Below are 25,359 nucleotides of genomic sequence, written 5' to 3'. Positions count from 1 at the left end.
TGAAGCGTGAAGGATCTATTTGCACCTCCTTTATAGTACATGTGAAGATGTTTTAAGAGATAAAAGTTTGCAAAATGCAATAACCTAATTGGCAAAAAAAAGTCACTAATTTCCTTTATGGAAGTATGTTATAAAAATATTGTTGCTCATAGCAACCAACCATCTGTCATGTCTGCAGACCAGGGTTAAAAAAATGTTTGCTGTTGAAGCAAACTGAAGCACTGCTGTTGAAGTTGGTTTTCTTTTTAGTTTATTTTTCATACATTAGTTTTATTTTTATTGTTTTACTTTATAAATCCCCAAGGTGCTTTTTTAAATTTTATTTTTTTAATAGCAGGTAGGTGTTTGTAGCCATATACAGAAATATTACACCATGTTTGTGTTTCACCACATACCTGCAGCTGTGTGTACAGCCCTTGCTGTCAAAGTGACAACTTCCCCCCAATTCTTGTATGGGTGTCATATGTGTGAGAAATGCCCCACTCTATCCAAAACTAAACAGAGCTTTGGCAGGAGTTAGCAGTTTTCTATTTTCAAATAAGTTTTGTACCCTGCGTGCATTTTTTTTTATTGGTATGTGACAGGTTAAATCCACTGTCGGGTTTTGACTTCTAGAAGGAGAATAAGAGCATCACACCAAAAAGTATAGGAGACCGTATATACTCACAGAAGTCACAGATATTTAAAAAAAAAGACGAGCCATCGTGTTTTGGGGTCTGAGACTCCCCTTTATCATGGCTTATATTGCTTAGTTGGACTCTTAGTGGTTAATGGGTGATTAAGTTAACTCTGTCCTCTTTAATCCAAAAACCTGCTTCGGAAGCTGGTTTTCAGCTATGCAAATGCATTCAACACCTGGTTGCGACTAACGGATTATGTGTATTGGAGTAACATTTACCATATTTATTCCCAGATAATTTTTCATTCTGAATTGAGAAAGCTGGTTGGATGACCAGTGAAACATCTTCAAGAAAAATACAGCAAGTCCAGGTGCCTTGACTGACTTATTTTTTTTACAGATATACCATGACCTGGATGAATGAGAACCTTCACAGACATATGGTTTTTTTTTTTTGGTTTTCTCAAAATTAGATGCTGAAGTATATTTTTTGATTAAAAAGCCAACATTAACGTAATCTCCCATTAACTACTAATAGTCCAACTAAACCAGCAACATACATTCTGATAAAGGGGGGCCTTATAGCCATCGAATCATGTTGACTTGTCATCTTTGCTATCATTGAACTTCTTGAAATAAAAAAATATAATTTAAATTGTATAGTTTTGGTGTGGCTCTCCTATTTTCTTTTTACTTTTTATTTGCCTTGAGCCCCTTCATCTTAAAGAGTTGTCTAGCCACGGTCATTGTGCTCAATAGTATAAATTCACCTTTATGCTGAGGAGTGAAATTGGTTTTCAGGTTCAGTTCCTCCCACATGTATTTTGAGGTTTTTACTACTGTTTGAGACCCTGGTTGGGAGATTTCCTTTAACTTTCTGCCCCAGTAATCACATTTTAGCTAGAACTGAAAGTGAAGGGAAACCTCAAACAGGGACACTTACAGCAATAAAAAAAACTAAGGTAGTAACCCTTCATCCAGAACTGGAAAACCTAAAATTTAACCACAGTTACCCTTTAAAGAACGTGATATGTCACATAAAATGACCCAACTGAGTTGCAGAAATACATCCCTTTCGGATTGAAAACAAAAATATGGTTTATGGGTTCCTATGTCTCAAACAGACAGGAACATTCTGCTCCATGTAAGCTAAGGTGTTATTTTTTTAGCGTGATGTAGTGGATCTCTTATTCTAGTCGTTTAGAGGTCTTTTTTACACTTCGCAGTGAAGGTCTTCAAGCTTGGGCTCCTACCATCTATCAGCCAATGTGATTTGTCTGGATTTGTTTTCTCATTTTGTCTCTCATAGTTGAGGTCTACCTATGATGCCAATTACAGGCCTCTCATCTTTTTAAGTGGGAGAACTTGCACAATTGGTGGCTGACTGACTACTTTTTTGCCCCACTGTATCTATGAGAAAGCTGCTCCGCTTATTTGCAAGTAACATGGCAGTAGACTTGGATCCTTAAGGATTTCAAAGAGATTACAATATCAGAACTGTGTTGTGCCAATAACAGCTGAACAGCACTGTTTGGCTTTCTCACTGTTCTGAAACACTTGATTGGTGGAAGCATTGCATGAGTCCTCACTGCTCAACATACATAGTTATATACTTCCCGGCAATAAAGCTAAAAGTAATAAATGCTTTGTAAAAATGAAATCTATCTTTTTAACATCTTACTTACAATCAGTGATCTGAGAAAACAGAAAAGTACCTATATTTTTATTAGGCAGATTATATGTTCAATGTGTTATAACTAATACATAAGTCTGTCTTTGCAAAACTGCATAATTCACTCATTTATTGTAATGTTGGTCTTTTTTTTAATAAAATGAGGGATATTTTGGGTGAATTTGAATGGCACTCCAATGCACTTCCCAGTCGCGCGGTACCCCAATAACGGGTAACGCACAGATGGAAACGCGTTAGGTGTGAATCGGCCCTTAAAGCACTTGTTATAAAATTGGAGTGTAGCCTGATACTGTGTAGGCTGGCAGTTTCCCAACAACCCAGTTGGACATGGGGTGTTCTACTCTACCTAAGGTGTCTATTCTCTTATCCATTTAACTTGAGCAGCCAAGCCCATACAGTACACAGGATTAGCAGGCATTAATCCCTGTCCATATTGGTGTGTTGCATTAAAGCAGCCTGTTTATTTTGAATGGGCTGCAAATTCACCAAAGTGGATGTGAAAATGTTCCTGCAGTATTTTTTCTGTAGCAAAGCACACTAGCGTGTTGCAGTGTGCTGAATGGCAGGTGTATTGTGGAGGTACATTGCAGTACTATTCAAAATAAAATGTAAGGCAATGTACCAACACACATTAAATTACTTCAACACAGTGGTGTAAGTGGGCCTTAAATTTGTTGTCTAACTTGTTCTGATTTGAGACTTGGCCTTAAAACGTAAGCCAGTGTAACCAGGGTAGCTCCTGATGGTTTTATCTACACTGCACAAGCTCTGCTTCACTTTATCCTGCAATGATAATGAATAAAATATATTTTCTGAACAGTTTTACACTGGTGCTAATCTATGAACTATGGAAAATATTGCTTGAAGTTAACCTCTCTGCATTTCATTCCACATGAACACTAGTATCTGCTTAACAACTATTCGTGTTTTTTTTGTAGTCAATGAAGGAGCTTGCCTTGTGTCTATCCAATGGTGAACACCCCTTATTACTTTCTTTCCCTAATCACTTTAGTTTTTGTTTTATTTCTTTGTGTTTTTACATATATATAAATATGTATATATTCGATTTTCAAAAACAGACTGAGCCTTTTCTGATGTCCCTGTTTTACACAACCTTTTTCATTAAATTATGTATTTGGCAACATTATTTTTTGTGTTTCGGCCTTCTTAAAGCAAACATTTACTCATTTAAAAGGTTAGCTCCATCTGGCATGAGATGGTAGGCAATAGTGGGTGAAACTCTGGGCAGTTTTCAAACAAATATCTTCACTTGGAAGTCAGTTCTTTGCACGTGTTGTATCCTTGGCCACTCAAGTAATCATCAGCCAGGTGCAGGAGTGGGCAGGCCCTCCCTGCATGAAACCTATGTATGTATAATAGTGCCTGAGGGTAGGGGGTTCTGTACCGGATGCCCCCAGCTCATACTCTACTAAAGGCTTCGGTTCTGCTTGCTCACCAACTGACCATGCCAATATCTGCATGTCCAAACACATTGAAAACCAGACAAACATAAGGTGCTAGTTAAATATATTTATTAAGAACGTTATCCACAGGAGCAAGCAAAAATCATAAACCGGAACAAGCCAAGGTCAGGAGCTGGAGTGGGTAGTCGTACAAGCCAGGAGCAGGAACCAGGAACTCGGCGTTGTCTGGAACAAGCCAGGAGCCGGAACCAAAGGAGACCGCCAGCTAGGGTCGGGTCATACACAGAATCAATACTCAGAGCAGCAGGAATGCACAAGCAGGTAAGACGACGCATGGTCAGACTGGACTAAGTGATTTATATAGTGAGTGGGGTGACATCATCATCACTCAGGGACAGGAAACTCACATCTGGCTCTCTCACATGATGCTCTCCTGTTTGGCCATAAGAGGGAGCCTGGCAGTAGTGAGCAACATTAGAGTCTGCTCAGACAAAGGAGGTATCACAGGTGGGTAAAATGGCACCAAGCCAGAATGCTGCAAACCAGTCAAGTCAGGGTGGAACTATGTTATCTTTTCTTCGTCTGTCCTATCCTCAGAAACCTCTTTTGGCTCCATCTGGTGTGGCTGGATCCTCGGCTGAGGTTTTTACCATGGTCATGCAAGATATTGTCCCAAATTACTCAGTTGCAAGAGCCCTTTCCTGCAGAGTCTCGATTTCATTTGCCCATGGCCTTCGCGATTGTTGGGTCATCGGCCGCAGAGACCCTGTCTGATTCTACACCTCCCCAGTCCTGACTGATGAGTTTACCCCTGTGGAGTCTTAAGTCTACTGCTATTACTCCCAAATTAAAGGAGATTGTTTTGGCTCTAATTGAGGCAATGCACACTACTCTGAACTCAGAGGGGCCAGCCTGTTGCTTCTGCCTGTGCTTTATCCTGTATTGGGTCCTTTAAAACTCCTAATGCTTCAAAACCTTTAACTTGGTACTCTTCAACTATCTCTCTATGAAGATTGAAAGCATCCTGATAATCTGTTTACTTCCCCTGCGTGCAAATTAGCCTTGTTTCCGTTTGGTAAGAATTTTGTGCAGAATCTGTCTTTCAATTGTGGATCCCCACCTTAACAAAGGCATTTACTATTCTGTTAGAGGAAGTGCCTCATTTCTCACATGCCTCACGTCAAGGTGTATGCTACATTGCTGGACTGCGGAACACTTATGTAAAAAATATTTGATCTGCATGACCTTCAAGGGACAGAGTCTTTTCAAACCAGCTATTGGCAACATCATCCAGGATACTCCTGGTGAGAGCAGAAGAAGCCCAAGAAACAGACTGCAACTCTTTCACTGTTCATAAACATCCCTTTTTGTTTCTCCACTCTCTCAACCTCCACATCGAGACCCCCACTTTCTCAAGCTTGCCCTCTGTCTAGCCTCAGGGTCTGGCACTCCAGAGTGGGAGAACTTTTGTTAACCTTTTGCAGATGCCTCGGTGCAAAAGGAAGTATCCAAGGGCTACAAACTGAAGTTTTTCGCCTTGCCCCTCCTCAGTATCTCACCTCCAACCTGCTTGTGTCACCACACAGATTAGCAGATCTTTATCGAGCCTTTTTTGGTCTTCTGGTTGAAGGTGTCTTTGTCCCAGTTTGTGTGGTAGACTGGTTCCAGGGGTGCTACTCCAATCTGTTCACCATTCTCAAGCCAAAAAGGGTAATTTACCCCATTCTGAATCTCAAAGCATCAAATGTCTTTATTCCACATGGAATCTACCAAATCTGTAATTGCTTCCTTTCACCTGGGAGACTTTCTGGCTTCTGTGAACAATAAAGATGCTTACCTATATGTCCCCATCTTTCCAGCTCATCAGGTGCCCCTGCACTGCCAGTTTATGACCTTGCCCTTCGGCCTTTTGTCCACACCTTGGGTATTCATCAAGCTGCTGGTTCCAGTAGACAACATGTTGAGAGAACAGTTGACGCATGGGTTCTGTCAGACAACATGAAATTGACTATCCAGTTGATGCAGTGATTTTGTGACTCCTGAACCTTCAATAATTGACACTTGAACCAACTCACATTTTTTTAGTATCTGGGTCCAGTTCTGCACACAGCTTAGACCAAAGTGTTCCTCCATAGGAACTCCTCTGCTTTTGCTTGACAGTTCTAGGTCTGATAGTAAGCAATTCCATGTACCCATTTTCACTCCAGACATCTACAACTCAAGATTCTGTTGTCGTGGCTTTGAGCATATCAAATTATCTATCACCGAGGACCAGGTTGTTCTTGGCTTAGTGGAACTAGGGTCAGGGATGTTCTTCCTTCCCATGTCCCACATATCCTTGCGAAGCATGCCAGTCTGTCGGACTTAAACATCCTGAAACATTGGGTGATTTGGCAGTCTATTCAGAATTGCTTGAGGGTTTTCCAGTCTGGATTCAGTCAGAGAACACCACAGTAGTGGCATACATCATTCATCAGGGTGGAGATAGTCTTCCTGCGATGAGGTAGGTTGGATACTGCCCTGGGGAGACTTTAATGGTCCTGTCTTGTCTGCTGTTTACATTTCAGGTGTAGACAGTTTCCAGGCACATTTCCACAAAGAGCAAAGTCTGTACACGGGGGGTGGGGAGTGGTCCCTCCACCCTGAAGTGTACCAAGACCTGTGTTGCTTGTGGGGGACATGGATGTGGACCTCATGGCCTCAATGTTCAACAACAAACTGGATGGGTTTTTCCCCAGGTACAGGGATCCATTCTTTATTCAACCTCAAATACTATGTAACTATGTAACTATGAATCGGTACATCCTGATCTTTGCCTTTCCTACCTTTTAAAACATTTTAGCCTGCTTCGCAGGATCGGGTTAAAGGTTATCCTCATTGCTCCAGACTCGGGCAAAAGTAGTACACCTTCACTAAATCAATCCGCACTCCTACCTCGATTTAAAATAACACAAGTGCTATAGTGATTGGTTACATGCACAATATAACTGCATACACAATAATGTGTTAAACTCCACTAGTTGTACCACACCATATAATGTGCTTCCCAATCTGTGCAAACAATGCATCACTATGGACATCGTTAAGTCCTCAGTGTACATGATAAGAGAAACCTTCAATTCTGTGCCAAAGTGTTCTCCACCTTTTTTTACACCACACTCGCCAGACTGGGGAAAGACCATTAAATAAATGGTCAGTAGCGTTCCTAAATCTCTCGGTTGTCGGACAGCAATCCAAATTCTCAGCATCCAGATTCTCCTAGCCGATACTCAGCTAAGTGTACAACATCGCTCCAAAAGAGCATAAAATCTTTAAACACTATTAAGAAACGGTTAAAAGAACTTACATTCACACAATCAAAATGCAATCCTTTAGTTGCAGCTCCTGCTCAAAAGTAGTACACAGACTTGGTAAGACTCCAGACATGCCCCGTAGGCACTGCTGGATTGCCAGGATCTTCTGTCACAAGGATTCATTTGCCATCCTTCACAGTCACTGGCTTTAACTGCATTGCTCTTAAAGTCCAGGTTCTAAGGGACAGGGGCAACTCTAAATCTGTGATCTTATTTTAAACAAAGTTCAATAAAGTTTTTCACAACAACACAAAGATATATCTCTGCAGTCCATCAATCAGACATACAATGGCGGGATACAAAAAAAGAGGACATTAAGTTATTAAATAGCTATGAAACTAAGATCTTTTTAAGCCTAATGTAGGTTTTGCCATTCACTTCAGCCAAGAAGTTTCTCTTTTCCTCTGGTTACTCAAAAGAAAAATTCCTTCCATTGTCTGGATGTGGTGCAGGCAGCGACAGCCCATTTCCTAGCCACTGGACCTTGCAGAATACTCATTTGCTATTTGTCATCCCAAATGGACCCAATGAGGGTGTACTGGTTCTCGTTCCATGATCTCGGGTAGACCATCATCCAAACATATGGTCTTAAGGATTGGGCTCCACCCTTTCCTGTAAAGGTGCATTCTACTAGATCTGTGCCTAAGTTTTTGTAGCAAAACAGTGCTGGGAGCATGATCATAAACATAGACTGGGATGCACACAGACTCCAAGGGTAGGTGATATATTTATATACATATACCTACCTGTGTACCATACCACGAGACAAGTTCAAGTGGCTATGTTTGAAGTTCAATTATGTTTATATCTTCTATATATATTTTCTCTAAACTGTATAGACAACTTCCCTCTTCATCTCCTGAAGAAGCGCTATCTAGTGCGAAACGTTGAGAAAATCAAGCTCCTCCATCATCTTTCATTATATTAATCATGTTATGTATTTATGAACTTTTCAATCATGTTTTTTCAATCATGTTCAATTGCACAAGAATTCTGATTGTCATCTATATATGAATGAATTTAATCAATGTGGAGTGAGTTTACAGGGGAATCATGTTGTCAATTTTATCAATTCTATTTGCTTTTTAATCAATTAAAATATACTTTTTCAAGAAATTCTTGGTGTGCAAGTTGTCAGTCGGCTGCCTAAAAAACCCCAACTTTTCTGACTTTTCGATATACTGTTATCTGGTTTGTGGTTTTATTTGTAATCTGTGTTATAAATCATGGTAGTTGTGCCCCAGCTGATTTACACAATCCCAAACAAACACATGCAGCTAAAGAACTGCATCATACTAAGCACTAGTAATACCTACTGTTCCTGTATGTTTAGTAAATGCATATGAGAAACTCTGCAAGTCTCCATTTAACATGAAAAAAACTGGCCCAGTAAACACAAATTGTTAACCTGAGCAAGGTTACCTACTAGGAGTTTAGGCACACGTACCAGTGGGAATCCCGCTGGTGATTTTAATCTCTGGCTACAAAAAAATGTATCTATTTGGTAGTCACATGTGTTTAGCAAGCATGAAGGAGTCTGGTAAATTTATTTAAAAGTGCATGGCCAGCTTAAAAATAGTCTATCTGGTTCTACTCACCGAAAAAATCTTTCTTGGAGGGTCATTCACTTAGCTGCCGAAGGCAACTGAGGGAATAACCGAGCCAAAGTGAACAGAGCCGAACTACCTTCGGCTATTCACTTCAGCTCAGTATGGCTGATTTCAGCTAAAGATCAGCCGTATGTCGGCTGCCTTCGGTCAGTCGAACATGCTCTGCATGTTCAGCTGAGCCAAAGTGCAGAAGGAGTTGGACTCAGCCGAACCAAATCTGGATCTGCTGAGCCGAAGCTTTTTTAATTATTCAAATAAATGTTTAAAAAAAATGAAAGTTAAGGAAATAATAAAATAAATATTAGAGAAAAGGAAAAAAGAACAAAACACAGCATGGGGTCCCCCTCCCAAACCATACCAGACCCTTTAGATCTGGTAGGAAAGTTAGGAGGGACCCCATTTAAAAAAAAAAAAGAAAAGCGTGGGGTTCCCCCAAAAAATAAAATGGCCCTTTTAGGTCTGGTACGAATTGTAGGAGGGACCCCAAGTTAAAATAAGTGTGTGGGGGTCCCCCCCCCCAAAGTCATACCAGGCCCTTAAGGTCTGGTAGGAATTTTGAGAAACCACACCCACAAAAATGGGGGGGGGGAAGAAACCACACCCCCTAAAATTCCCAACCAGACCCTTGATCCGAGCACAGGCCTGGCAGGGCAGGAAAGGGGGGATGAATGAGCGCCCAGATGTGCCCCCCCTTGTGAATGAGTAAAGGGTACTTATACCCCTACCCATTCCCTAAAGAATTAAAGTAAAATATTTAAAAAGACGCCACACTTTAGAAAAAATCCTTTAATTGAAAAAAAAACCAAAAACATTTTTGACAAGTCTTTTTATTTTTTTAAAAGAACAAAAATTGATCCACCGGCATAATCCTCAGGTCAATCATGACGTCCAGCGCTGTCCACGACGACTCAACGAAATAGAAATAATAATAATAATAATAAAAAACCTCGAAGCCCGCCGATTCGTCCGCTCGCTCGCTCGGCTCAGCCGAGTCAAAAGCATATGCTTTGGCTCGGCTGAGCCGTAGTGACACCCCAGGCGTGGAGAAAGGTCGGCCGAAGTCGACCAACCTCCCCTTGAAAAACAGCTGGGTGGAGCCAGCTGTAATGTCACGGCTGGCTCCGCCCAGTTGTCTTTCAATGACAGCCCAGCGTCCTCGAGGATACTGGGCTGTCAGATGTAAACAGTTGGGCAGAGCAAGCGGTGATGTCACTGCTAGCTCCACCCAATTGTATATTTTTTCGCTGGCATCTGTCAGAATGCCATTCTGTGGCATGAGTTCTGCTTTCAGCTGCTGTACGGGCTATTGTGAATAGAGCATACAGCAGCCCATCGGTTCGACTGAACCAAAGGGCTCAGGCGGCCGAAGCGAGCCGAAGAATCAGCCGAAGCTACTGCTGGATCCTTCGGCTCTTTTGTGAATAATCCTCTTAATTATCACTTGTGGTTTGTTCATATGCTACCCAACACCAGGCGTTCAAAGCAGCTAACTATATGTTTACTACATTCTACTCTATTGACCTGGTCATTTCAGCTGATGCCAGTGTTGGCTGTAAAGCTTTGCAGCCTGACTGGGCTTTGAGTTTGGAGTTCAGACATTTATATATCCCTCTGTATGACTCATTAGAGGAAATACTGAAGGCAAGCTGTAATAAATTAGAAAAGCTGTGCTTCTACCCGAAGTTAGGACAAGATACATTGCCATGACCCATTAAGAAAAAGACCCGATCAACTGCTATAGGCAAAACAGGCCAGCTCTCAATCATATGTCAATTATCATTTGCTAAAGGGTGTAAAGCACAGGTAAGAGAGAGTAGCCACCATGTGTTTATAAAGCTGAGCATACCCGTTATTTTTCAATTTTTTGCTCAGTAGGTTAATGTTAAGCATCTGGTTACAGATTTGTGCTGGGTTAGTAAATAGTCAGTGCCCTTTTTCTGACCCACTCCCAAACTGGCTCCCATAGAATGGAGAAAGTGCTGAAGAAGGCTATGGTTTCTGGATGATTAGCCAGGAGTATTTTGTTAATCATGCTAAACTGATGTTTCAAAGGTGCATTAAGCAATGTAGTTAAAAATTAATTGACTTGACAGATATAAACCTGTAAGCCAACAGTGCATTTGAGCCATCACAGAGAAGCTGGAACAGATTTCCATAAGTAAGATCTATCCTGTTATATTTTATTTGCTGCATATATGATGTTTCTAGAGTATGAATCTCACTACCAGAAGTACAACCGTGTAGATTGCATTTGTTGTAGAATAAAGCTGCCTACTGAATCTTATCTTTTAAATATCATTATTCTCACTGCAAATTTAAGATTATAGACCAATCACTATTAGATTACTCCTACTGCTTGTGTAAAAGTTACTAACTATATGGATACTGATTATTTCTTCTAAATTATTTCTGTATCTGTGGTTCATCCCCTCACAGCTACCTCCACATGTATCATTTCCCCCTCCTCTTTTAGATTGTAAGCCCTCAGGGGCAGGACCCTCCTTACCATCTTGTCTTAAATTGTATTGTAATTGTAATGTCTTCCTTATATTTTAAAGCGCTGCGCAAACTGTTGGCGCTATATGAATACTATGTAATAATAATACTCTTGAGCAACAATCTGACATATACAATCCGGGTGCATAGATTAAAATCAATAACCTTTTGGTTTAAAAAATTTTAGATAGACAATTCTGGAAGTTTAATTTTTTGGTATCAGATGAAAGAAAGAACAGAAATAGGCTGAAACAATGGGTTGGGAATCCACCCAACATATACTTAATGGCAGATATGTATGTTGGATTAAAAAGGGATTTTTTAAGTGTCAGTCTTGGATGTGGGTATCTCAAAATAAGAACACAGGAGTGTTAGATGCATATGGTCATTTATTGCCTATTTTGCTTCTGGAGTTACATTGATGTTCTCCATGATCACACACACAAAAAAGGTTCTAATGAGTAACATGACAGAGCACCACAAAATAACTGATGTAATTCATAGTTTCTATTATAGTGGGTATAGATTACCATTTAGGTGCAATAAAAGCCATTATAAAATATTCTTTCTCTTTTTTTTTTTTTGCCCCAGTATCTTCTATACATTCCTTGGCCATGACACACAGCACATAATCCCCATTATGTAGTCCATGCATGACAGGGTCATAATAAGAAATGTAGTTTGTATAGCTCAGGATCCGTTCGAAATTGGCATTTGTAAATAATAAAATCAATGACAATTGCATTGACATATTTGGTACTCTTCACCTAATATTTTGTAGCCCACTCCTTTTGGAGGCAATAATTGTAATCAAGCATTTTCTGTAGCACAGAATAAGACTTCTGCACTTCTCAACTGACAGTTTGTCCTAATCTTCTTGAGCAAACTGCTCAAGTTGTTTTTGGTTTGAAGGGTTCCTTCTATCTTTGCTTATCAACCATTCTTGGATTATGGTAGATGTATGTTTTGTCTCATTTTCCTGCAGTTGGACTCATGACCTAAGACTGAGACAGAGCTTTTCAACACTGAGCATTATGTTTCACCACAGAATGCCTTGATGGTTTTATATAATAGTGCCCTGCACAGGTTTATGTCACCTGATTCAATAGTCAGCAAAGCAAAACAATAACGTTCTTAATGCGTAACAGAATGAATGGTGTGTTTTTTTTTTTTCTTTTGTCTACATAGAGCTGTTGTGACTTACAAAAAAGCACTAATTTTGTTTCCTCTGCCCAAAGGACATTCCCACAGAGGGACTGTAACTTTCTGTAAGGTGTATTTTAGCATGCTCTAGTCTAGGTTTTTTTATGTCAATCTTTCAGAGTTGGGACCTTCCTGGATCTTCTATTACCACTTTTATTCAGACAGCAATAGATGGTGTCAGAGAGGGTTAGAGGGATCCCTAACAGGAGGAAGGAGGCCCTGATTTCCCTATGTAGATCTGTATAGTTATTTCCACTGTATAGATCTTTAGTTAGAAAACTGTGTCCACTTCTGGAAACCTCACCTAAAAAAGATATTGATAAGATAGCACTAGTTCAGAGATGGGCAACAAGAATGGTCACCAAGGTAAGAAGGGATCAAAATTATCAGGTGATACTACATGAACTTCATATGTACAGTCTTGAGGAAAGAAGGAAAAGGAGACATGACTGAAACCTTTAAACACATGAAGAGTGTAAAGCAGGTTCGGGAGGGCGGTATTTGCACTATGAAGCAAAGATCAAGAACACAGGGCTAGGAGCTCAAACTAGCGGGAGGAAAGTTCAAACTAACCTTAGAAACTATTATTTTACCTAGAGTAATTGATGTTTGGAACAGCCTTCCAGCAGAGTTAGTCAGACAATAGTAAGTGAATTTAAACACGCTTGGGACAAACATACATTTATATTTTCTATAGTTAAAAAAACAAAAACACCAGAAATGTAAAAAGGGGGACAACCTGTTTTACCACTTGGTCTTTTTCTGCCATAATTCTTCGGTTTTTCTAGAGTTATGGTAACAACCAGGTAACTATCATTTTCAGAATGACATGTCACTTATGGCAGCTGCCTGTACATCTCTATGGCAGGATGTGGCTTCACGTGGCTATCCACTGACCCAAACGTGTACATCCATACAGGTACAGATGCACACCCTTGGACGCAGACTATCTGCATCCAAGGGGGTGCATCTGTACCTGTAGTGACATACATTTTTTAAACTATTGTTATACAGTATATAGCAGTGACAGTTTTTAGTAAAGGGAGACAGTACAGTTACAATACAATTTAAGACAAGAGGATTAGATAGGAATACATACATCTATATGTGTTCATAGGACATTTCTAACACGTATAAATGCATGGAATGATTTTAAATTGTATCATTAACACTGGGTGTTCACCTGTGTTTAGGTGCATTCAGGGAACGTGTTTAGAGAAAATAGAAATCTATGTGTTCAGGGACGACTGGATACTCCAAACAGGACTAAATGATGGAGAGTTTGTAAGGTTTGTTTATGCTTCCCAGATCAATATATCAAAGGCAGGAGACCGATGTAAATGTGATCTCAATAAGGCTGTGAGTTTGCAGAGTGTTTCATTCTTTTCCTATAGGTGGAGCAGTTGGATCACGGGTAATGCTGGATTGCAGTGCAATCTAATTCTCTAGCCTACATGCCACACAAACTGTGTAGCAGGAAATGGAATAGATAGGATTTCCTAATCGAAAGAAAACTCATTAGTTCTCCATCAGCTTTTTCTTTCTCAAGTCAAGCTGTGTTCTTAGTGCAGCTGAGATCAATAGCACTCCATGTCTCATTTCTGGATTAATTATCAGCTTGTAAACTTCTGATCCTGTTGTACGATAAACTGCCTGTGAGTGTTTACAAAGTTGGTTGTTTACTTTTACATAATGTCTGTTCCTGTGAGTTAGGCCCCATTCACTCTCAGCCCCATTCAAGTGTGAACAGGACCTTAACAATCATGCGGTGCATACAACATGGCTTAAAGCTGGCCATACACTGCTCAAATTTGGGTTATTCCTGCAGAAATTCAAGGCATATGAGGCCTTGTTGGCACCCTAACACCCCCACTTTTCCCCACCCCACACAACAAAAGTCGATTTTTTTTTCCAATCAACTTTTGTCTGTAGTATGTGTGGCCAGCTTACAGCCGATCTCTGGGAATACAAAAAAACTCCCCTTAATGTGTGGGGGTAGTCAAACTGCAAGGAGGTTTTTGTTATCCCGTGTTTGTTGTGCTGTTTTTGCTCATTTATGTCTAGGGGTATAGTGAAAAATACTTTTCCTTACCTGATCCCCATTACCCCAGCAGTCAGCGCTATCTTCTCTCCCCTCGGCTCTGGCTTCTGGAATCTCCTTTTGTATCCTCACGTAAAATGCACATCTATGGGGCCTGCATTAGTATATGATGCCAGTGGGCTTCCGACTGCCAAAGTGAAAGGGAAGAGGCTGTGGGCACCAGTCTTGGAGCCATTTGGAGTGGTAATCGGGTAAGTAAAACTGCTTTATACTGGTCCCCTTGACATTAACCAGCAGTTTCCCTTGCTGCTGGAAGCAAGAAGAAGAAGCAGCTTAGTGTAAGCTTAGAATTGATCATAGTCCAAGCTTACACTGGGCTGAGGACTGTTTCCCCATTGGGGCCTGAGTATCCAATTGTCAAGCACTAGTGCTGCCACATGGAAAAAGGAAACTCAAATGTAAAATGGTCCTTTATACATAGATTTACCACATATTTCTCTCCACTTCCTGGGTCATACTGAGCAGTGGGGGATGGAAGGGAAGGGGAGTATGTGCTAGAGAGGGGCCAGGCATTAGTCAACCTCTTCTTTTCCCCTACATGGGCAAAGCAGAAGAGGTTAATTTCATTGCTATTGCAGCTGAATGAATTAGGATCAATGCTATGATAGCTGTGAAATTATTTTTTCTACGTTCTATAGAATTTATTATAAAAGAAGAATACAAGACGTCAAATGGAGTTTTACTTTCTCCCTTATTCTCAGCTGGATATATAGATTGCGTGCTCACAATAACAATGTACATGGTCCAATTGCTAATGATGGGATAGTTAAATAGTAGTGAAGCAGTGTAGTAAATGTAAAAGAAAATGGCATTTATTTTTTTAAGGTGGTGGCCGGGTTTCGTAGCAATGGCGGGCGATCAACACATGGATTTAAAAATCTTGCACCGCATGTGTCTCCATAGAGTGCTTATTCTTCTGCTGTCCCATCCCATTTCCATTCTCCGCTGTCACCACCACATGCATTGTTCATGAGATCTCGCGTAGTAGCAGCCGGTCTGTAATGCCACTACCGTGCATTGAAGCACTGAAGTCCCAGTTAGAGTCCAGGTTTGGCTATCTACATGAAGTTTGCATGTTCTCCCTGTGATTGCATGGGTTTCCTCCAGGTACTCTGGTTCCGTCCCACACTCCAAAGATATGCTGATAGGTTAACTGGCTCCTGTCCAAATTGACCCTTGTATATGTGCATACAGTATAAGGTAGGACCCTTAGATTGTAAGCTACTTAAGGGCATGGACTGATGTGACGCACACATACAGAGCTTAGCTTCTTAGTGAAAATGGTATGAAGAAAAATTGTCATCTTTTTGGTGGGATTGGATTTATTCAAACCTCCCTAATGTGCGTAAATTAATAGGTCATCCCTCTGTGTTCCTCAGTGTAATGTGCATAGTAAGGAATGTGCGTAACATTCACTGCACCTTTGCCAGTAAATTATTGACTGCATTTATAAACCCTAGTCACCAAATTAACATTTTGGCATTCTTCAATCTCTTTTTTTATTTTCAAAAGGTTCTAACTGTATCATTTACACTATTTATAACACAGTAAATGTCAGATTCCCTGTGTATTCACTGAAGGCCTTTCCTTTTTATATTATTGTTGCTAAGTAGCAAATAGTATGTTTTAAATGTTTAGAAATAGATGAATGATGTAAAAGTGGTAGAGAAGTTGAAGCCTTAAATGAGGTGGAAAAGGGCTTTGCCTTGGTTGTGTTCGCTGTCGGTGGTTTTGCACTTTGTGGGAAATTATACATTCCAGCATTTTACCGCATGTTTTATTGGTGTGAGCAAAATTCTATAGGATTCTGAAGCAGCTGTTAGAGGTAATTGCCAAGTATAACTATATCCTCGCATGCTTTCCAACAACTTTGGCGGAGTGGAAAAGGTGACTATTCCTAATACTTAGAGCCTAATTGCATCAACTTGCAATAGAGAGGAAATGGACTGATACATGAAGCCTATCTACTTTCACAATGTCAAGGTGCTGTTTCCAGATGTTTCATGTTACATTAGTCAGCCATCTACGTGTCCAAACGAGGAAAGATGCCTGAGGGCTGACTTGTGGGTAGGTGCATTCCTCGCTTGGTTTGCTCTTTACCATGCTGAGTTAAACTCTGCAACTTTATTATTATTACTATTATTATTATACAGGATTTATATAGCGCCAATAGTTTGCACAGCGCTTAACAATATAAGGAAGACATTACAGTCACAATACAATTTAAGACAAGATGGTAAGGAGGGCTTTATCCTTTTCTATACAGCCTGTAACTGTCAGTTCCTATGTCAGGTCTTTCTTGCTATCTGTGACTTTGACAGAGGAATTCAAACTTCACACCCCCTATAACATTTATCAAGATTCACAGATTTTCCAAAATATCCTCCTAATGTACTTTAAAGGGACTCTGTTGCTTTAGAAAAAAAAAAATCCAAAGCATTGTTTTGCAATAGAAAACACCAAGTTCTTACCTTTTTCAGCAGGTAGTGAGTTCGAACTCCACTCTCAAGTAGTACAACCTTCAGCATTTAGTACTTCTAGGACAGTGGTGGCGAACCTTGCCACTCCAGCTGTGCCAAAACTACAAATCCCAACATGCATCTGCCTCTGGGAGTTATGTCTGTGGCTGTCAGAGCCTTGCAATGCCTCATGGGGCTTGTAGTTCCAAAACAGCTGGAGTGCCAAGGTTTGCCACCACGGTTCTAGGACTACTCCCATGCATCCCTCATTGTGCTCAATGATTCCACCTGCCCTCTTCTATTTCACTACTGGGTTCTGTAGTGACATAGGAGCCAGTGGCAAGAACTACAACATGCAGCGGGGAGTTTGGACTTGTCACGGGCCGTAGTGGTAAGTATGCACTGTTTTTTTGCAATGCCTTGAAGTTGTTTGTGGTTTTTTTTTTTTTTGTTTACCAACATTCGGCAACTTTGCAATGAACACTTGTAAATGTGCCTCTGTTCACAGGAATTTTATAAATATGCCTGTTCTGAGTATACTTGTCCTTTTATAGAACCATGTCATCCATCAAGATAGAATGTGTTGTGACTGAAAAATACAAGATTGGAGAGTCTCCTGTCTGGGAAGAGAAAGAAGGAGTGTTAGTGTACGTTGACATTACAGGACAGAAGGTCTGCCAGTGGAACCCCAATACTAAAAAAATACAGACTGTTAATCTAAGTAAGTAGAGCACATACAATACACAGGACAGACATCATCCTGGAGCACATTAAACCCAACCCCAGCCAAAACGTTTTATTTAGTTTTGGATAGAGCAAGGAAAGGTTAGAACCTCTATAAGGTTTCTATTGTGCTGGGTTTCTTTCGGGAAGATTTGCCCTTATTTCTTTTCATGATGGAAAGTGATGGTATCACAATATATATATATATATATTATTTATTTCTGTCTGCCTTCCTGTCCAGATGCACTCACCATTTATTGTAGAAACATCATAGAGACAGATAGGGGTGGGCATTACATTTCTGATATCAGCTACTGCCCTCCAGGAGCTTACAGTCTAATGCCCCCATTCATGCATACACACTCTAAGTCCAATATTGGGGAAAACTGTATGACCCACCAGTAAGTTTTTGAATAACAAGAGTATCCAGACGGGTCTCCCTCGTGGGGATGCAACCTAAAACTTGTTTCACACGTTTTGTAGAAAACATCTAAATATTACAATATCCTCACTGAAAAGGTGGAAGAGTTATGCCTAAATGACTGTTTGATTTTATTGTAGCTTTCTATTCAAAGCTTATAATCAAAGTTTGGGATCTGTGTAAGCAGATGCACTGATTGGCTGCTCAGGCAAAGACAGCTAGTCAGTGTGGAAGCTGTGGAGGAAGACGGTGGTGGTGTGTAAGAAGCTGGTCATCTGAACCCAAGAATTTTAGCACTTTTATTATAAGCCAATGGTAGTCAGCAACACGGTAGAAGTAGGGGGACCCAGGGTACAGCAAACATAAAGTCCACCTTAACCAGAGACTTTTTTTTTGTTGGATTGATGTTTGTTTTGTATTCCATCTGTAGAGGAACCTGTTGGCTCTGTGGCACTTCGGAAATCAGGTGGCTATGTGATTGCCACGGGCACCACGTTTGCTGCTCTGAATTGGGAAGACCAGTCAGTAACCCCTCTTGCCAGAGTTGATGAAGACAAACCCAATAATCGTTTTAATGATGGAAAAGTTGACCCAGAAGGGAGGTTTTTTGCAGGTATTTTTAAGCTTCCTGTACATAATATTGAAATATTGATCAAAAGGGATTTACCATATAAGTTGGTAAGACATTCTTGCTGAGATTTGTAGGAAGCTTGTGTTCTATAATATCATTTTAAACATGAAATGACACAATACAATGGAAGCAGTGTCTCCCAGGCCACAAATCATTCAGACCAGTGGGTGCATGTTAAGGTGAGCATAATGCGAGCCCACTAGTGTGTGTTGTGCACAAGCCCTGCTATGTGTTGAAAAGTAATGCATGTCAGAACACACTGCGAAAAAGTGCAACTTTGCAGAGCGTGTTGGTGTGAACTGAAACAATAGAACATAAGACGAATTGCCTTGTCTGTGCATTAGGACTGCATTGGGCAATACTGCCCAATGGGACTGGTGTGAACAAGCCCTGAGTCAGTGATGCAACTCACACTGAAGCTGAACAGGTTCAGTTTCTTTGTCCTACTATTAGTACATGGCTTAGGATTTTGGCTGCAATGGTCTGAGGCTTCTGTATAGGTATTTTGCTTTAATATAATTAATTTAATGATGGATTTCTCCAAACTAAAATTTCCTTAAAGCCACATATAAATTAAGCACAACTTACCAATTGTTCCACGTTCTTATAGAATCACTTGTCCAGTTTGAGCCAGAACTTCCGTTTACATGCTGGATCCAAGTCAAATGGCTATCAACATTTAAAATACAATTTTTATCATACATAGCATTAATTTCAAAGGAGAATATTTGGGTATTGTAATAATCATATTTATTTTAGTTGCCAATCACAAATATCACTGTAAAAAATATTTGAGTCTTATAATAATATTAACCTGAAGTTTTCTCCACCCCATGCATTAAAAACACTGAACAGAAAATGGTTAAAGTAGGAACACTATGTTAAGCAGCTATTGAATCCCATAGCTTGAGTAAATAAGTAGGTGAGGGATGATGGATTGAGGGATGAACCTTGGATGGAGCATACTGCAAGCATGGGAATTTTGGTTAAATCTAGGATAGACTAGGTTTCTTCTGTCTGGGGAAGAGACGAATATATTGGGCATGTATTCTTGACCCAAAGCTCAGTATATTGCGGGCTAGTGCCCACGATATACTGAGAGCACCACAGTCGGGACTGAACCCGGAAATGCTGTCTGGATCCACCCAGCTGTGCCCGCCCCCTCCCCATCTGTTTCTCCACTCATCGCTGGAGGATCGGAGTGGGGAGGGGGGGAATGCCTGCGGGGAGCGGTGACTGCCAGTCACCGCTTCCAGTCACCGCTCTCTGCAGGGAGATGATCGAAAAGTGAGCGAGCGACGGTATGTGTTCGCTCACTTCCTGACCAATAGAGCCAACCTGTGACAGCTTCTTTGTCACAGGTTGGCTCAACTATGAGGATGAGTGGAAATCACTCACCTCAGCGTTCTCCTTTAAGGTACTTGAATGCATTTTTAAGGTTTAACTCCTGAGTTTAGTAAGAATGCAATGTGTGTAAACATTAAAGTATCATTTAATAATAATAAATACATTTATCTGGATTGTGTTAGTGAATATGATACCTGTGTTAATTAGTCTTCATTTTTTCTAGGCACTATGTCTCAGGAAATCCGTCCTGCAGTCGTAGAAAGAAACCAAGGCTCCCTGTTCACCCTGTATCCAGACCACTCTGTAGTGAAACACTTTGATATGGTGGATATCTCCAATGGGATAGATTGGTCTTTGGATCACAAAACCCTCTACTACATAGACAGCCTTTCCTTTAATGTGGATGCATTAGATTATGATGTGAAAACTGGAAAAACATGTATGTTTTTTTATTTTATTTATGATCTGTTAATATATTATGTCATCAATGGTGCATTGCTCTATCCTCTGTGCTGTAAGAGCATATTGTATTTCTTTTTGGTGCAGAAATTTAGCTTTTCCCTTTAACTTTAAGGAAGAACTCCAACAAAACCACAAATATTTCTTAGCAATTTGGTAGTCATTATTTTTATAACGGCAATATTTACAATCATTTCTCATGGGGGTCATTCACACCATAGCAGGTGCACAGTTGTGCAATGTATTGCACTGTTTTGTTTTTTTCTTTTTACAATTTTTTTGATTCTATGCTTTTACTGGGTGCAATGACATGTTACAATGGGCTGGGCAAACATGGAACCTGTCTTTTTCTTTTTCTTCAGCGCACATCAGCCCTGGTATAAAACAAAACCATAGAAAAAAGGCTATATGCCTTGTCTTTGCATTAGGAGTACATCGGGCAACGCAGCCCACCACTGCTGGTGTCAACAAGACCTTAATCAAGGCCTTTTTGTAGGTTTATTTAAGAGGTCAGCTGTTCATAAATGTGTACATTTTCAGTCAATTCCAACCACTTTCCATACATACAGATGTCACTTTAAGAAAGATAGGTGTGGTGGCATTACGATCTCAAGTAACCATTAGAAACTAAGGTATCTTTGAAAGCAATCAGATTTTTCCATTGGGACAATTTCAATCCCATCTTCTTGCAGTCAATTGAAACCACCATTTTATTTCTTCAATAGCTTTGACATTTCTAAAAAAAGTAATTCAAAGTTCAATCACTTTATCAAATTGCCGCATGTATGGCCAGCTTAAAGCCAACTCTGAAAAAAAAAAGTCCTCCTCAGTGTGAGAGAATACAAGTACATAACAAGGAATTGGCTATTGTTGACCCTAAAGGGTGTCAAAATCCAGCTTGACCCTGTTCCCGATTCAACAGCTCAATTCAATGCACTGGTTAGGATTAGGCTATTTAAGTCTAGTCTAGGGGGCAATAACACTCAACATCAGAAGTATACACTAGGATCCACCATGTACTTTGAGGATGACAGATTTCACTAAACCTAACTAATCTTTCTTGGCCTCCCTTCACGGTGGCATCTACCTATCTATAGCTAGCTTAACACTGCATGTTTAGAAGACAAGATGACACAGGGCACACATAAGCATGGACGCACAATAAAAAGGACATACATGTATGTCCAATTGCCCCAAGAAATACCCCAACAGTCTGTTTAGTTCCAATGTCATAAAGTGGATATTCAGGTATTTAACATTCTTAAGCTGTACAAGATCTGTAAAAGATGTAAACAGAGCAGGTGCTCTATATTTACTTTAGAAGGCTGAAAGACTGCCAAGTTACTGCTGGGAGAGGGGAGCAAGTTGAGCACTAGCTGCAAAGAAACTGACTACAATTGACTTTAGTGCCTCTGTTATAAACATAAAAGGGGAATTTCTCAACAGTATGTGCAACTACAGTGGTCAGTAGGAACCTATTTTAGATATAATTTACTGCTCGTTAAAAATATACTAATATATTTATACCCTGACCACAGGTTTAACATTGGCTTCTCTTTGTTTATACCTCATAGAGCAGGTTCATACAGCCTGTGTTCCCGAGGAGTTTTGAACTGATACAAAAATGGGAAAAAAGAAATGATTATTGCATTTTAGATTGTAAGCCCTCAGGGGCAGGGCTCTCCTTACCATCTTGTCTTGAATTGTATTGTGATTGTAATGTCTTCCTTATTTCTATTAATACAATCAGTTTTTGGGAGATAAACACGGTTCAAGCCTCATATGACAGATGTTTGATTTTGCTTGCTTTTGGATCAATACTGTGAAGTGTTTTGTATTCTGATTTATTTGCTGTCATCTTGTTAAAACAAATATGCATCTCCATCTTTTGTTTGCACAGCAAACCGACGCCATGTCTACAACTTACAGAAGGATGAAGGTATTCCAGATGGCATGTGCATAGACTCCGAGGGGAAACTGTGGGTTGCTTGCTATAATGGAGGCCGTGTTATCCGTGTCGATCCTGAGGCTGGTATGCTATATACTGTATGTGTGTGTGTATAAATGTGTATGTGTGTGTGTGTGTGTATGTATGTATATATATTGTGTGTGTGTGTATATATGTATATATATATATATATATATATATATATACAGAAGTGAGTACACCCCTCACATTTTTGTAAATATGTTATCATATAATTTCATGTGACGACACAGAAGAAATGACACTTTGATACAATGTAAAGTAGTGAGTGTACAGCTTGTATATCAGTGTACATTTGCGGTCCCCTCAAAATAATTCATCACATGCCCATTAATGTTTCGACCGCTGGCAACAAAAGTGAGTACACCCCTAAGTACACTTGCTACTTTACATTGTAGCAAAGTGTCATTTCTTCTGTGTCGTCACATGAAATGATGTAATAAAATATGTACAAAAATGTGGGGGGTGTACTCACTTCTGCGAGATACTGTGTATATAAGCTTTATTTTATAATGCCAAGGCAGCACCATGTTCTTTAGCACTTGAAGTAAACCTTCTAATCTGTTCTGCAGGGAAGGTGATCCAGACTGTGAAGCTCCCAGTAGATAAAACAACCTCTTGCTGTTTTGGAGGAAAAGACTATTCAGAGATGTATGTGACATCAGCGTGTGAAGGAATGGATGAAGAGTGGACCGCACGCCAGCCTCAGTCTGGAGGAATATACAAGGTCATTTTCTATTATAATGCTTGAATTGTTTTGTGTTCTATGAAAATAAATACACATGTGCTTGATAAGATAAAGTTAGGCTACGAAAGACACGTGTTCAACAAGTTTAAAGTACAACTGAAGCCAAAAGCTTTTTTGTTAATTTTGGATAGCATGGAGACGAATTAGAACACATGTCAGGTTATGTTGCGGTCTCTGTCCCCTATAGGGGAGTCACGCTATTTGTCATGGTGAATGCCATCACTGAAAGCGAAGGAAAATCCTTAATTTTGTGTTGTCATCAGAACAGGAATAGATGAGAAATCTTCCAACAGGGACACTAATTCTGGCGACCCTGCTGACCACCAGAGATGTCCCTCTCTTTGGAGAGATTTTCCCTCACTTCCACAGGAAGTGAAAGGAAATGTCCCCAATGGGACACAGATGGCAAAAAAAGCTGACAGGGGTTTTAACCCTCTCTAACTCCAAAAAAAATTAAAAAAATTTAAAGAGATATTTTCGGAACATCTTACCAAAAGTCAAAAGTTATTTTAACCATTAATTGAATTGAACAACTTTATATATTTTTAGTTGTTAAAGGATTTTTCTATCCAAAATGTCAAAAATGTATACTTCTACCAATACCTAACAGTGGTATACATTTATATTTTAGAGGTCAGCTTTAAATGTAGAAGCACTTGGCAAAAAGCATTTGTTTCGCAGGGATCTGTGTTAGCACACACCTGTACTCAACAAAACATAGAGCCTCCTGGCCTGTTGCAAGACATTTTAGGACCAGAGAAGACCTAATCTCCCTTGGAGAGGGTATGGCCAGCGCTTGACCCTTGGAGATGGTATGGCCAGTGCTTGCCACACACACACACACACACACACACACTCACACACTGGCACCAACTTATGTCATAAAACACCATAATCTAGGGGGGCAGGTAAACTCCATTCAAGATTCTGCCCCTGGACGCAATACATTGTACATATGCCATGAGAGAAACAAAAGCATCCACACTCATATATTTTGTACATACAGGAAGACCACTGGGCCTCCGCAGAATACAATTTATATGCAATGTGGTAAAAATAAAATCACATATGTTTTTTAAAATATTAATTTCTTACAGATTACCGGGCTTGGAGTGAAAGGAATTCCACCAACAGAATTTGCAGGTTAAACACAAAAGACTTGTTTCCTACCATTGTTTCTGTGGCTACCAATATTAAAGCTACTTTACATTTACATATTCTTTATAGTTAAGAAGATCGACAACTAACATCAGTCTAATACTTTATCCAATGGAATAAACCTAACTTCAGTATTTTGTTACTAAATAAATGTGCCTGTCTTAGTTTTTGGTCTGTTTACTAAAAATGGAACATGTTTCACTTGCCAAGCTTCACTGAATATTAAAAAAAAGTTTTACTTTCCTACAGTTCAGTCAATGAGAGCCCTTGTTTTTTTTAGCTACACTACACTTGAGCCCTGGTTCACACCTAGGCAGCACCATTTTTGCGGGTTTGTACGCGCGTAAGTAGCATGCAGTTATTTGTGCGTTGTGCACATTTGTATGCGCGTTATAACGCGTGTAGATGAAGGCAAGCGTTTTGATTGGCAGCTCATAAACCATTGTGGGCAATGGAAAAACGCGCGTAAAAATGCTCACCAAAATGTGCAACATGTCTATGGGGAGGAAAGGTGCTTTTAACTGCCCAAAGAAGCTCCTGTATCTTTTCAGGTGTCTGGTGTTTTTCTGCTCAGGTGTGAACCAGGGCCATTGAAAATCATGGGATTTCTTGTGTTGGGCAGTTAAAAGCGCTTTTCGAACTGCTCAAAAACTTCTAGGTGTGAACCAGGGCTAAAACTGTAAACTAATCTTTGAGATGCATGCAGGGAAACATGCTAAGTGGTTACATTTTTCATTTAAACATTTCTGTGCTACACTGGTCCACCAAATGTACCCTTGTCTGTAATCTAGTGTCCCTGGAACACATCTTTTTCTGCTGCTGGCACAACCTGCTTGTTGCTTCCCACTTACATAAAACCTAATATACAAGTACAAATGTCAGAACTATATTAGTCACACAGCCACAGCCAAACTCAACTAGAAGTTT

The 25,359-nt window shown here is 40.0% G+C and overlaps 1 protein-coding gene across 3 annotated transcripts; it reads left to right on the top strand.

Annotated features, from left to right (window-relative positions):
* Positions 1-10,827: 10,827 nt before the first annotated feature.
* RGN (regucalcin) lies at positions 10,828-24,425 on the top strand. 3 transcript variants are annotated; one of them, XM_018573149.1, is made up of 8 exons: positions 10,828-10,851; positions 13,807-13,812; positions 17,513-17,679; positions 18,533-18,715; positions 20,304-20,519; positions 22,440-22,571; positions 23,099-23,253; positions 24,372-24,425. In XM_018573149.1, the coding sequence occupies exons 3-8, from the start codon at positions 17,517-17,519 to the stop codon at positions 24,420-24,422; spliced, it is 900 nt and encodes a 299-aa protein (XP_018428651.1). In that variant the 5' UTR covers positions 10,828-10,851; positions 13,807-13,812; positions 17,513-17,516; the 3' UTR covers positions 24,423-24,425. The 3 variants fall into 3 exon arrangements, with proteins under 3 accessions (XP_018428651.1, XP_018428652.1, XP_018428653.1); XM_018573150.1 differs by lacking the exon at positions 13,807-13,812 and having other exon boundaries at positions 10,836-10,857; XM_018573151.1 differs by lacking the exons at positions 10,828-10,851; positions 13,807-13,812; positions 20,304-20,519 and having other exon boundaries at positions 17,505-17,679.
* Positions 24,426-25,359: the final 934 nt, after the last annotated feature.

The sequence above is a fragment of the Nanorana parkeri genome, unplaced genomic scaffold (genome assembly GCF_000935625.1).
Source record: "Nanorana parkeri isolate BGI_ZX_2015 unplaced genomic scaffold, ASM93562v1 scaffold2253, whole genome shotgun sequence".
NCBI lineage: Eukaryota > Metazoa > Chordata > Amphibia > Anura > Dicroglossidae > Nanorana > Nanorana parkeri.
The sequence above is the reverse complement of the archived record's forward strand: the minus strand, read 5'-3'. Positions and strand labels throughout refer to the sequence as shown.

Bases quoted from the DNA above. Each gene is read 5' to 3' on its own strand.
- RGN (XM_018573149.1), top strand. From the start codon at position 17,517: ATGTCATCCATCAAGATAGAATGTGTTGTGACTGAAAAATACAAGATT. The intron at 17,680-18,532 runs GTAAGTAGAGCA...TTCCATCTGTAG, and splicing joins AATACAGACTGTTAATCTAA to AGGAACCTGTTGGCTCTGTG. The intron at 18,716-20,303 runs GTATTTTTAAGC...CATTTTTTCTAG, and splicing joins AGAAGGGAGGTTTTTTGCAG to GCACTATGTCTCAGGAAATC.